The sequence below is a fragment of the Nuphar pumila genome, chromosome 3 (assembly GCF_984573655.1).
Source record: "Nuphar pumila chromosome 3, dmNupPumi1.hap1.1, whole genome shotgun sequence".
NCBI lineage: Eukaryota > Viridiplantae > Streptophyta > Magnoliopsida > Nymphaeales > Nymphaeaceae > Nuphar > Nuphar pumila.
The window spans coordinates 114,714,165-114,728,061 of NC_143251.1; the positions used below are offsets into that span (position 1 = coordinate 114,714,165).

General features: G+C 33.9%; 1 protein-coding gene across 2 annotated transcripts in view; it reads right to left on the reverse strand.

Annotated features, from left to right (window-relative positions):
* Positions 1-1,862: 1,862 nt before the first annotated feature.
* Positions 1,863-13,897, reverse strand: part of LOC149843376 (uncharacterized) — a 51,030-nt gene continuing 38,995 nt past the window's right edge. For both annotated transcript variants that reach the window (XM_090001806.1, XM_090001807.1), the window contains exons 6-8: positions 11,763-11,870; positions 11,426-11,671; positions 1,863-2,157 (exon numbers count right to left, since the gene is read on the reverse strand). In XM_090001806.1, the coding sequence (XP_089857932.1) occupies positions 2,071-2,157; positions 11,426-11,671; positions 11,763-11,870 (441 nt within the window). In that variant the 3' untranslated portion in view covers positions 1,863-2,070. The remainder of the gene's footprint in view (positions 2,158-11,425; positions 11,672-11,762; positions 11,871-13,897) is intronic.

Sequence of the window (13,897 nt, forward strand, 5' to 3'; positions counted from 1 at the left end):
GAACAACTCTTTGATTTTGAGTCCTTGCATTGGAGTTGAGTGATATATTAAGTGTAGGAAGCAAACTTGGACCTGCATATCTACCTGGACCCCTTCTTCCATGGAAGGTATAACCTCCAAGACCGTGACCAAAAGAAAATCCAGTAGCCAGTCAATCATGAGAATAAGATTGAGCAGTAGATTCTTCAACAATGCCCTTTAATGACATCTCAAACTGTAATAGCTTTGCCCGTAAGTATTCTAATGTAGGCAGTATAGGTAAACATAACAAGGATGTCACCAATACGTGATAATCTGACTCCAAGCCATTCAATGTATGTTGTACTTTGTTCTTATCTTAAACTTCACATCCAATAATAGCTAGTTGATTTGTAATGGACTTCACCTTGTTCAAGTATTCCATAATAGACATGTTGCATTTTCTGAGGAGTTGAAATTCACGCTTGAGAAACAAGACTCCGGCTAAGTCTGTGTCAATCTGCTCCACAATTTCATTGATGTGAAATCATCTGGAATAACAATCAATACCTCTTGTGATAGGGTGGAAGTGATATAGGCAATTAGTGCTTGATCTTTCTTTATCCAGAAAACATATTCTGAATTTCGAACCATCTTGGAAGATGCAACCCCTTGTGCATCCTTTTTTTTCCTTTGTAATAAATTCTGGTGGAACTGAAATTGATCCATCTAGATGACGAAGGAGATCCTGACTTTTAATAAAAGAGACGATCTGTCTCTTCCAAGTCAAGAAATTTTAAGTTATTCAATTTTTCAGAAACAAGTTGGCTAAAGAAGTTTGATGACAATCCGGATTGATTTAAGGAATCCATGATCACTGAAAGAAAATACAAGATCGGAATACTCGAAGAAAAGAGAGGATGATTGATCGAATGCTAACGTTACGTGACTGTTCAGATTCAGTCCAAGGAATAAATTAATTTGATACAACCGAAAAAAGTTAAACACTAACTGTAGTCTCTGTTCCTTTTTTTTTTAGGAACAGAAATCGGATCACGTAAATACACAGATTATCACATCAATATGCAAGTGATCGATCGTTAATATGACCTTAATGCCAAATAATGATCAAGAATCGTATTTCATCTATTTTAGATGAAATCAATGAAAGAAGATTTAAGAGATATGAGGATACTATAAACATATTCAAGAGAGTCGTATTTCAAAAGTGAATATGATCCAGACTTCAGTATCAAGAAACAAACTGATATCCAATAAAGATTGATTGAAGAAAAACAAGAGGAATCGAGAAAAATATGAGAGAAGATAGATTAAGAAAGGATATTTCTTGACAGGAATTAGAAGATGATCTCTATGGTCATACCTTTTGGAGACAATGTCAAACTCTGGATCCAACCTACTCTGATACCATGTCAGAATTTGAAATATTAGCAGAACTAATCAACAAGAGGAAGAAGAAGACGCAGGGTTTAGGAGCTGAATAGATCACGTATTTCTCACTCACATACGTGACCTAATTTCCTGTACTTATACAAAAGATACAATGATTTAATGAACATAATAGTCCTACACCATAAAACAATATTACAAGCATGTCCTACAACACAATGTCAATCACGCAATATATATCTTGGTTTGGATCCAACCCGTCAGCACTATACTTTAATACCTCTTTCCTTCAAAGTATGAAACAAACATGTCTAATGGGCCCACAAAATAAATGCTAAAAAAAATTCCTGTCAAAATGGTTTCATACCTCTCCCCTGGAGAAGCATTTTCCCTCCGAAGTGGCCCTTTCAAAAGAAAGGCTTCCCATGAGTGGCAGTGTAAAACGTTTGACCCAAAAAGTTATTAATCGATGTTAGGACTTATTCCTCCTGTAATTTGATGCAACCAACACTGCACTTTTAACGCATTCGTTATTGAAGAAGCTCATTTCACATACAAGCACTTCCAGTTCTAGAAACAGAAAGTTGTAACAGTAAAACCACACATACACTTTGAGTACATTAATGCAAAAAAGATCCATGAAAAGCACACAGCTGTAACTTTCTACCTTTAATAAAATGTAAAGAAAAAACAAAAATAGTTTCAGAATTTGCAGTTTATGAAATTGTCCCAGACCAATTTTAGTGCTTCCTGTAAAGCTTCCTTTATAGCTTCATCCCCTCCAATCTCCTGCTATGATTAATATTATAGAGGAAAATGAGATAAGTATGAGATTGGCAGAGTAGTTCCAAACATATCCTTTTCCTAAGAGCTATCAATTAAATGCAACCTTAAACATAAACTAGACAAAAAAAAAGACATTCAGCATGCTCAAAGAATTCATTATCTTAAAATAAATTCACCCTCTTTACATGCAAATCATCATTTTCCTCGAGCTGTTGTATGCCACAAGAATTGGATGCAATTCAGAAAATATGGTTAAGATGGATGTATTCTTTTGTGTGTGTATATATATATATTGAGTCAACCTAGGGTGACTTGTATAGCCATTAGAGAACCTCTCCAACAGCTAGAAGGGTTCTCCCCTTCTCTCTCTTCTCTCCTCTCCTCTCTATAAGTATGGGTGTGTGTGCATGTGTAGGGGCAAAGAGAGTTATGGGTAGTTTTAGAGTTTAGTGTGTTTTGAGTGTGTATGTAGTGAAGCTCTTTATAATTTTTCATTTTTTTGTATTATTTAAATTTCATACTTAATAAATTTTTTTATTTTTAAGTCTTGTGTTCTATTGTTATTTTTATTGTGAATGTGTAATCAAATACATTGTATCATTGGTCCTTCATACCCATTCTGGAGTACACCGGGATTCATGCCTTTTTCATGACATGGTATCAAAGCGAGGCATCGTGATCTTGAAAAAGATGAGTATGATATAGATTCAAGGTCTTCACATTCCAATATGTATCTTTGGTTCTTTTGGTTTCATATGTATGGCAGGTATTTTAAAAAAGGATTATATTAAAATGTTTTATTTTTGAAATTAGAATTTTTTATCTTTTGATATATAAAGTATATGCTTTAGGTTATGGATATGTATGTTGAAAAACTATACAAAAGTATGTGATTTCTTGTATTCTTATGTGTCACATGTTCAAAAATACTAAATTTTTATGTTGTATTTGTCTTAAATGTCTCTTAATGTATGTATGCCTGTTCTTATGCTCATACTTGTGTATAGATGGTTTATCCTTGAAAATTTTAATGTATCATGATATTTCCTTAAATTATGTAACCAAGGATGATTTATTTTGTGAACTTAAGACTATGAATCTTAGAAATCTTTCGCATAGTATTGTCTTTAATAATAACATGGATATCTTACATGAGTTTATAAGATACTTCTATCATTATGTATTATTCCATGTATGCTTTAGCGATTTTTCTTTTATTGAAAAATATCTTATTGAGTAAAAATTATTATCATATTGATGGTTTGTGTATAATGTTGATTTAAAGAACTCTTGCATTATATTCCTAGGTATATGCCATAAATAGTCTACATGATTACTATTGATGGGATAATTATGGTTTGTCATCATGTATCCAAATGCATGTTTTGATAATTTTAAACATATTATGCATTTTTGTGTGCATTTCGTCTTGAATAAAGATTATATTTTTTAGTGTTATTTTAATCTCCCAAGTAGCTATTGTGTTTATATCTCTTTCTTTGTGAGCTTATATCTGCCTATTACTTGAAGTATGTAAGTGGGAATCTCCATATGTTTGTCTTCAAGTGTCTCATAGTAGACTTATGTTTTAGATCTAAAAAGCTTCTTTTTAATAAGATCATATATATTGTTCTTGTCTCCTTGTCGAGAGTTATTGGATCTTTTGTATGTGATATAGTGCACTTGTTTCTTGATTGGTAAATGTATAATTTCATTCTCAAACTTTATCTCCTTTACGTAAATTGCTTATATTGAGCATGATTCTTGTTTGCTTATTCAAGGTTGTAAAAATTGTCATGTGACGTATTGTTGTGCATATGATTGCACTATTCATTCTAAGATTTCATCTCTTTTATTGGATTTTGATTTGAAGCTGTCTTTTCAAAGTGGTTCCTTTTTTGTGAACTCACCTATTAAGAAATTGAATTCCATGAGTATGTATTTCCTTTTTATGGCATTTGAATTATTCATCACCGAATTTTATATAATGCATCATTTGTTTTTGGCCGTGTTATTGGGTCAGGGTTAGCTGTTGAGGTGAGTTATGTGTGCACCTCATGTCATCCTATCAATCTAGATTCTCAAGTTTATAAGTAACATGTTGTCATTCACCTTGAGTGATGATAGATGATTGGCCTCTAAATTCATTGAAAATCCGAGTTGGTCATTGGGATGAGTTGTTTGTGCACCTCATGTCATTTTGTCAGTATAGGTACGTGTCTAACTAGCAGGTGATTGACCTCAATGTCTATGAGTGTGTTATTAACACTCATTTGTTTATATGGTCATTGGATGATTGATATCTTGTGATGGTAGTTATGTTTTTAAAACCAAAGTTTCGAAAGATTTATAAAATCATTGTTCTTATTGATGACATTGGTTTGTTTTTCATTACAAGCTCTCTTACCTATTGTGTTCTTGGATGTTATGCCTCATATATAAGTGTCATTATATGTAGATAAGAGATGTTTATTCACACTTTTGTGTGTTTGTTTATCTCAGAAGTGACATTGTAATTATACTTTTGTTCTAGTAGCTGATACACTCATTTTGAGTGTCATTATACGCAGACAAGAGATGTTTATTCATACTTTTGTATATTTGTTTGGCAATGTGTGACATTGAGATTATACTCTTGTTTTAGTCATTGATACACTTGTTTTAAGTGTCATTTTATGTAGCTAAGCAATATTGTTCTTCAATGTGGTGAGTTATGTGCACCCATTGTACACTTAACCTAGTAGCTGATACACTTGTGCTAAGTGCCATTATATATAGACAAGAGATGTTATTGCTCCATTAGTGGCATTGTGATTATGCTCTTGCTCTAGTCGTTGATACACTTGTTTTGAGTGTCATTATATGTAAAAAAAAAATGTTTAGCCCATTAAAGGCATTGTGATTATGCTCTCGTTCTAGTCGTTGATACACTTGTGTTGAGTGTATGTTTTCAATGTGGTGAGTTATGTGCGCTCATTGATTACACACACTTTTAGTGTATTTTTTTAGCTCATGTATGACATTATGATTGACATCTTGTTCTAGTAGCTAATACACTTGAAGTAAGGAGATTGTGGTGGCCAAACTACCGTTAAGATTTGCAAATATCATTTGATGTGTTATATGGATTTCTAAACCTTTGTAATTTTTCTAAACTCATTTGCTCTTGTATGAGAAATGATTATCGGAATATTTTCATGCATTTTGCATCTAATATGCGCTTTAGTTGCATGATTTGTTTCATGATTAATTATCTTGCATGTGTTGTATAAGTTTCATTATTGCTTTCTAAGCATTTATTGATGAAGGATATATTATTTTCACCATGAGATTTATTGGTATGTATTTCCATTTGTGTATTCCCTTGGTCCTTAAGTGACCACTATCATATCAATATCTCATTATAGCCTTTGTGGCATTTCTTTGAGATATTTGATTTCATTAGTTGGTTTTCTAAGCATTCTCTTAAAATTGGTCCATAAGTGACCTTTTTTTAGTTGTATGGCTAATATTTCTCCTAAAATGAAATTGATCTATGTGTATTTGACTTTTCTTACATATTTTATTGAGTAATTAAAATCATTTCTTATCTTTTGTTGTGTAAAAATGATTTGCTATGTATATATTTTTGTGAGTTATTTCTTCATGGCATTTATAATGTTAAAAATTCATGCTTGTTATGCATTAATATGCCTTTTTGTGAAAGATATATGTGTGCATGATTTTCATGAATGAGTAAAGTGATAAATGATTATCGTGTTTGAAATTAATGAATTTTCAAAATTAATTCTTACTCTAAATTATTTTGAAATTGTTAAATTAACTTATCTTCTATATATTGTATATTTGTGTGCTTGGCCATCCTCTCTCCATAATATATATATATATATATATATATATATATATATATAGTTATTTCTTGTTAGATTGGTCTTGTTTTGCTCTATTTACAGGTTCTCAAAGTATTGGTGGTATTGATGATTCTAAAGACATTTCGAGCATATCAGGAATTGATGATATTGAAGATCCTTTGTATAACGGAAGATATAATTGAACACCCTTTGAAGAAGCATCAAATGAAAGAACTTGTTGAAGTCTACGAAGACATTTAATGTAATGGGTTTCTTCGTTTGTAATTTCAGTAATTTCAAACTTACAGTGAGTCATTGTACGTTTGAGGAAGGGTGTTAAGATGGATATATTATTTTGTATATATATAATATATAAAATATATGTATATACAACTTAGGTTGACGAAGTCAACTTAGGTAGAGCCGTTGGAACCTCTCCAACAGCTACAAGGGTTCTCCCCTTCTCTCTCTTCTCTCCTCTCTTCTCGGTGTGTGCATGTATAGGGGTAAAGAGAGTGAAGAGTAATTTTAGGGTTTAGCATGTTTTGAGTGTATATGTAGTGAGGCGCCTTGTAATTTTTCATTTTTTTGTATTATTTAAATTTCAGACTTAATAAATTTGTTTATTTTTAAGTCTTGTATTCTATTGTTATTTTCATTGTGAATGTATATTCAAATACATTGTATCTTTGGTCCTTTATATCCATTCTAGAGTACATTGAGATTTGTGCCTTTTTCATGACAAATATGATAGTGGATTGATAGTCACAACAAAAAAAAAGACATTTCAACATGCTCGAAGAATTCATTCTCTTAAAATCAATTCACCATCCTTTAAATGCAAATCATCATTTTCCTCAAGCTGTTGTATGCCATAAGAATTGGATGCAATACAGTAAATATTTGTTGTATGCTATGTCACAGGGACTTGGCATAGAGGCCGCCACACCTGCATGTGGTCAATGTGACCCTAGTTGCGGTCAACCCGCACCTAGGGTTATTTTTGTCCAAAATAGTTACACGAAAAAAAATTAATTATTTAAAGTTTTGTCCCATATACAAAGCTTTGAAAGTTTGAAAAGTTGTGTATTAAATGTTTTGAGCCACGTACATTCTTTTACTATTTTTAAAAAGTTGTCATAAAAAGTTGAGTCATTCCATTCTTTTATACTTTTATAGAGGTTTGTCATAAATGTATTAATAAAAAAAGTGAAAACTGCATTGGAATGAATTTCTATATTAAATGGGAAGAACTGAGTAGGTCAGATTCTGTATTAAATGTACTTTTGTATTAAATGGGGAGAACCGAGTAAGTCAAACTTTTGTATTAAATGCATTAATAAAAAAGTGAAAACTGCATTGAAATGGACTTTTGTATTAAATGTATATAAATCCAAATCTGATTAAGCAATACCCAATTAAAATTTTGATTAAGCAATACATCTAAATTTTTTATTGTTTCTAGTGAAAAACATATTTTTTTATTGAGAGCTTTTTTTTATGGATAAGTTTTATATATACATATATTAAAATATTAAAAAAATTATATATATATATATATATATATTAAAATTTATATATATATATTAAAATATATATATATATATATATACCCTCCCATACCCAAGTTTTTTTAAAGTGCCGCATCGCTGCACCCGCACCTATGTGACATAGGTTGTATGCCATAAGAATTGGATGCAATAGAGTAAATATGATAGCAGATTGATTGTCACAACGCAGTTTGTCACCATATCGCTAGTCATTTTGGTTATTGAAGACTAAATCTCGAGACATGCATTGAACAGCTTTTTGGTTGTACCATTTAACAAGTTTACTAGAAGAAAAATTTCTATTGAGCACTATTTGGAAATCTCAAATTCACCGGATTCAACTCTAAAGAGATTCATGACCAAATACAAGCCACTAACTTGGCACCATGACCAAGAACACTAACAATAGAGATCAGCACGTGATAATCATCATGCATTAAAAATTAAATGCCACATGAAAAATTGAAATTTTCAACTTCATCCAGCTGATGGATTTCTTTCACAACAACAACAACAACAACTACGCCTTCATCCCAAAACAATTGGGGTCAGCGATATGAACCAAAAAAGAAATTCATTTTGGGTCTTCCACATGAATCCTTTTCCTCCAATCATTTCTATCCAACGCCATGTCCTCGGTGAGGTTCAAAGCATTCATATCCTTTCCTATCATCTCCATCCAAGTCTTCCTAGGCCTACCCCGACCTCTTTTAACTAATATATTTTCCCATTTCTCCAACCTTCTAACTGGAGCATCATTAGGCCTTCGCCGAATATGTCCAAACCACCGTAAACGATTCTCTCGCATTTTATTTTCAATGGGTGCAACACCTACCTTCTTACGTATCTCTTCGTTCCGAATCTTATCTTTTATTGTATTTCCACACATCCATCTAAGCATCCGCATCTCAGCTACACTCATTTTTTGAATATGATGTCTCTTGGCAGCCCAACATTCCGTACCATAAAGTAAAGCGGGTCTAATAGTCGTCCTATAAAACTTTCCCTTCAACCGCAATGGCATTCTACGATCGCACAACACTCCAGTAGCACTTTTCCATTTCATCCACCCAACCTTTATCCTATGATTTACATCTCCATCAATTTCTCCATACTTTTGAATGATGGATCCCAAATATTTGAAATAATCATTCACCGGTATATCTTGCTCACCAAGCTTCACTACACTCCCATCACTACTTCGTTGCTTACTAAACCGACATTCCATACATTCAGTCTTACTCTTCCTCAACTTAAAACCTCTAGCTTCCAATGTCTGTCTCCATAATTCTAACTTAGCATTAACCCCACAATCAAAACAATATCATCAGCAAACAACATACACCACGGTACATTTTCTTGAATTGATCTCGTAAGCTCATCCATCACTATCGCAAATAGGAAAGGGCTTAAAGCAGATCCTTGATGTAACCCAACCGTTATCGGAAAATTGGTTGTCACCCCTCCACAAGTGCGGACATTGGTTACTACTCCTTCATACATATCTTTAATTATACTAATGTACTTGAGAGAAACACCTTTCTTCATCATTGTCCACCAGAGAACGTCCCTAGGTACTCTATCGTATGCCTTCTCTAAATCAATAAAAACCATATGCAAATCTTTGTTCCTCTCTCTATATCTTTCAATAAGTTGTCTAAGAAGATGTATAGCTTCCATAGTTGATCTTCCAGGCATAAAACCAAATTGATTCTCCGATATCATGACAACCTTCCTCAACCTAGACTCAATCACCCTCTCCCAAAGTTTCATAGTATGACTCATGAGTTTTATACCACGATAGTTTGTGCAATCTTGTATATCACCCTTATTCTTATATAAAGGCACCAAAGTACTCTTCCTCCACTCATTAGGCATCTTATTTGTTCGCCAAATCAAGTTAAAAAGATTTGTCAACCATTCTAAACCTTTCTCTCCCAAGCATTTCCAAGCCTCGATAGGTATACCATCTGGGCCAACTGCCCTTCTTGATTTCATTTTCTTCAAAGCCTCTGCAATTTCTTTCTTTTGAATCTTGCGCATGAAGTCACGATTTATCTCATGAAAAGAAATGGAGAAGTCTCCAAGATCTTGAGCATGACTATCATTAAATAGCTTATCAAAATAATCTTTCCATCTCTCCTTAATCTCCTCATCTTTGACTAAAACCCTTTGCGTTTCATCTTTGATACATCTAACCATACCCAAATCCTTCGATTTCCTATCTCTCATCTTTGCAAGCCTATAAATATCCTTCTCGCCTTCTTTGGTATCCAACTTGTCATAAACCTCCTTATATACCTTAGCCCTCGCGTTTCGAACAACTTTTTTAGCTTCCTTCTTTGCTATCATATACTTCTCCAAATTCTCATTATCACGACTCTTACTTAGATTTCTATAACACTCTCTTTTAACCTTAATAGCTAATTTGACATCCTCGTTCCACCATGATGTATCCTTACCTAGTGGTGCACCGCCTTTAGACTCACCCAATACCTCCTTAGCTACTTTTCTCATACCACCCGCTATCTTATTCCACATTGATTCTGAATCCTCCTCGAGACACCAATCAACTTCCTTAACTACCTGCTCTACAAACATTCCTTGTTTAGCTCCTTTCAGTGCCCACCACTTAATTCTAGGATCTATCCTATGTCTATCCCTTTTGCGGCATTGTCTAATTCTAAGATCTAAAATTAAGACTCTATGTTGTGTAGCTACACTTTCTCCTGGTATAACCTTACAATCGATGCAACAACCCCTATCTCTCTTTCTAAGTAGGAAAAAATCTATCTGACTCGTATTAACCCCACTTTTAAATGTTACTAGGTGAGACTCCCTCTTCCTAAACCAAGTGTTTGCTAAGATCATATCATAGGACAAACAAAAATCTAAAATCCTTTCTCCACTTTCATTTCTTTCTCCTATACCATAGCCTCCATGGATATTCTCAAATCCATCCCTACTAATGCCTACATGTCCATTAAGGTCACCGCCGATGAAAAGCTTTTCTCCATAAGATGTCTCTTGTACTACTCCATCTAAATCTTCCCAAAATTGATGCTTAATGGAATCATCTAAACCTACTTGAGGTGCATAAACACTAATAATATTAATAATATCCGTACCTAATACTAATTTAATAAGTAAAATTCTATCACCCTTCCTACGGACCTCAACTACATTATCTATAAACTGACGACTCATAACAATCCCTACTCCATTCCTATTCCTATTTATTCCTGTATACCAAATCTTATATCCCCAAGGTTCTATCACTTTAGCTTTCTCACCTACCCATTTGGTCTCTTGAAGACATAAAATATCAATCTTTCTCCTACACATAACATCTACTAACTCTACCAACTTACCAGTTAAAGACCCTATGTTCCAAGTGGCTAACCTAATTTTATGGTATTGGACTAACTTCTTTACCCCCACCCGTCCAACAAAGCGAGGGAACCCTTGCCTATTTGACACCACACCCGGGCGCCGGTGTGACGCGTCGCTTCTGGGCGACGACCTAGCAACCCTTGCACATTTATCACTGCCTCCGGGCCTAGAGAGTACAGCGCGTCGCTCAGTAGGGAACGCCCCAACGAAATTCATTCATATTGGTTCATTTTCATAGGATATGACAAAGTTTTTATGCTGGCTGTCACAGGCCTACCGCAACCCTCCTCCTTTATCCGGGCTTGGGACCGGCAGTGTATAACTACACAGGCGGAGATGGATTTCTTTCACATAGCAACTAAATGTTGCGTATGCAGGAAACTACAAAGAATAGAAGCAATAAATTTGAGGTTTACAACAAAAGAAACGTTGGCAAGGATGGGGATGAGAACAGAAGAAAGAAAAAGTAAATTGTACCTTCAAATGCTTGCTCACTCCAGTCAACTTCATAGTAACTTCCTTAGAAAACAATCCATCTGCATGCCTAAACCTGAGCTTCATTGTTGGCCCAATAAAAGTTTTGGAAACAAAACGCCGAGCTCCTTGCGAATGGAATCTATCTCCAGCAGAATCCTTCCCCACTGACCATCTCAATCCACCTTTCACGTTAAGATCAACAATAGCCGACTCTATAAATTCCTTTAAGCTACATTTCTCTTCATCCTGAAAAATTATAGAGTAAAAAATATGAGGAAAAAGCCCACCAAAATTTCATAAAACATTCACCTATAATGAATTGCTCAACGGAACTCACAGTAAAAGATTTCATGACCTCCTTCGTCAACAACATAATTCTCAGGTCAATATCTTGAAAAAGGCATGAAACGTCCACCACTAAATGTCGTAGGAAGTTGTCTTCTATCTACAGAATGTAAAATGACCACCTCCTTAGCAACATGCTTACTATTTAAAGTGCTTTCATGAAGAATTATGAGAAAACTAGAGTTAAACCACAACATTGCAGCAATTTATCATGCCATCTCATTAGGGCAGGTTCATAAAAACAAGATGATGGCAAACTTTACATATTATAGAAACAATATATATATATATATATATTCTTTTTTGTGTATAATATGTTGTATGTACATAAATTTGGTTAGGTTAGGTTAGTATTTGATTTCTTTTTCTGTGTTCTATTTTCCTTTCTTATATAAAGGGAATTTTTGTCTTTTGGCTAGACTAGCAAGCCATTAGGATGGTCTAATGGCTAGATTAACTAGTTATTAGATCTCCCTGTGAACACCTCAAATTTTTCAAAAAAATAAAAAATTCCCTTTTTACCCCTGACCCCATCTTTTGAATAATTGGGTCAACTTCTGATCAATTTTCATTCGCTTCTCAGATTCGCTAGTTGAAGATCCGAAATCCAAATTCAGTTTTCATATCTGACCTAATCTTGGACCCAAATTGGATATCCAAATCCAATTCTGAATCCAGATATTCTATTTTTCAAAAAAAAAAAATCAATTCTATGTATTTTCTCAGAAGTTTTATCTGAATCCAATCTTAATTCAAGACCCAAACCCAAAAACTCCGGATCCAGATCCATTTTGAAACTTTTTGAAATTAATCATGTATTTTCACAAAAACCTCATTTCGAAATATCCTTATATTTCAAAACAAATATTTTATAAAAACCTTTCAAAAACCTCGTTTGGATCCCATCTTTTAAAACCCACATATTTCCCTCATACTTTTTTTGGTCTTTTTCCTCAAAAATATAAAAGAAAAAAAATCTCAGGAAAAGCAAGCTTTAGCTTTTTGAAAATTTTCATAACTTGGAGCCTTCTTTTTGAAACTTTTAGAAAAAATGAGGGACCCGTTCTGAAAATATTCTAACGGCCACTTCCTATATAACAAAGCGCAGGGGTCCTCTCGATGGATCCATCTCCAACCTCTCCACCCTCAATCCTCTACGCATCCTCTTCTCCTTCCCCTTCGTTTCCCCTTTTCTTCTTCTTCTTCCTTTTCTTTCTTCCTCTGGTTCTCTTCCCAATTGGCTGAAGGAAGTCGACCATACACTAAAGGGCCTCGGTAAGTAACCATTCCCCTTCCCTCTGTGCTTTTATGAAAATTCTTCACTTACAACTCTTCTTGGTTTTTTTCTTCTTTATTTTTGTTCTTTATCATTCATGTTGAAGCACAATTTGTAGGATCAATCTGCATAATAGCAGCATCGACCTACATGTGCAACATCATCAAGTTTGTGTATTATGCACATTATGTGCGTGTGCTACTTGGCTCTTTGTTAAACTTTTCTAGAGTTCTCTTGTAATTTGTATTTCCACATTCTTCGTTACAGAGAATAATATTATAGTTTGTATTGAGATGTATTTGTTATTGTAATGTTTTTTTTATTGACAAGCTGGGTTTAGGCAGACCTCTTTTTATCAATAAAGTTTGTTCAGTATATACTACTTTAATTTCCATTGAGGGCATTTTTGTACATAAGAAAATATTATAATATAAAAGGATGAAATCCCTAACAGATGGGATGTCCTCTCTGGCTGCCAATCTTTTTTTTCTCTTTCCATCTTCCTCCATTGTTTCTATAAGACAAGACATCGAAGGCACAAACTCAAAGACATTTTATTAGTTACAATTTCATTATATGGTATAAGAGCCAACCTGTGTCCTTGGAACTTTATCAAATGGATTTCATCTTCTTTAAGAAAGCTCATAGTTGTTAAGATTTGGTGGTTAAAGTGACTGCTTGTGCATGTGTTTGAAGGAAGGTGCTAGACCGTTTTTGGAGCACATGTTGTATCGCCTTTCTTGTAAGTTTTTGCTTATCCTTTGCCTTGGATATCATGGCCAAAAACGAGACTCTTCATATGATTGACTACTGGCTTTTGTATTTTTCTTGGACTCTTTGATCTCCTGGAA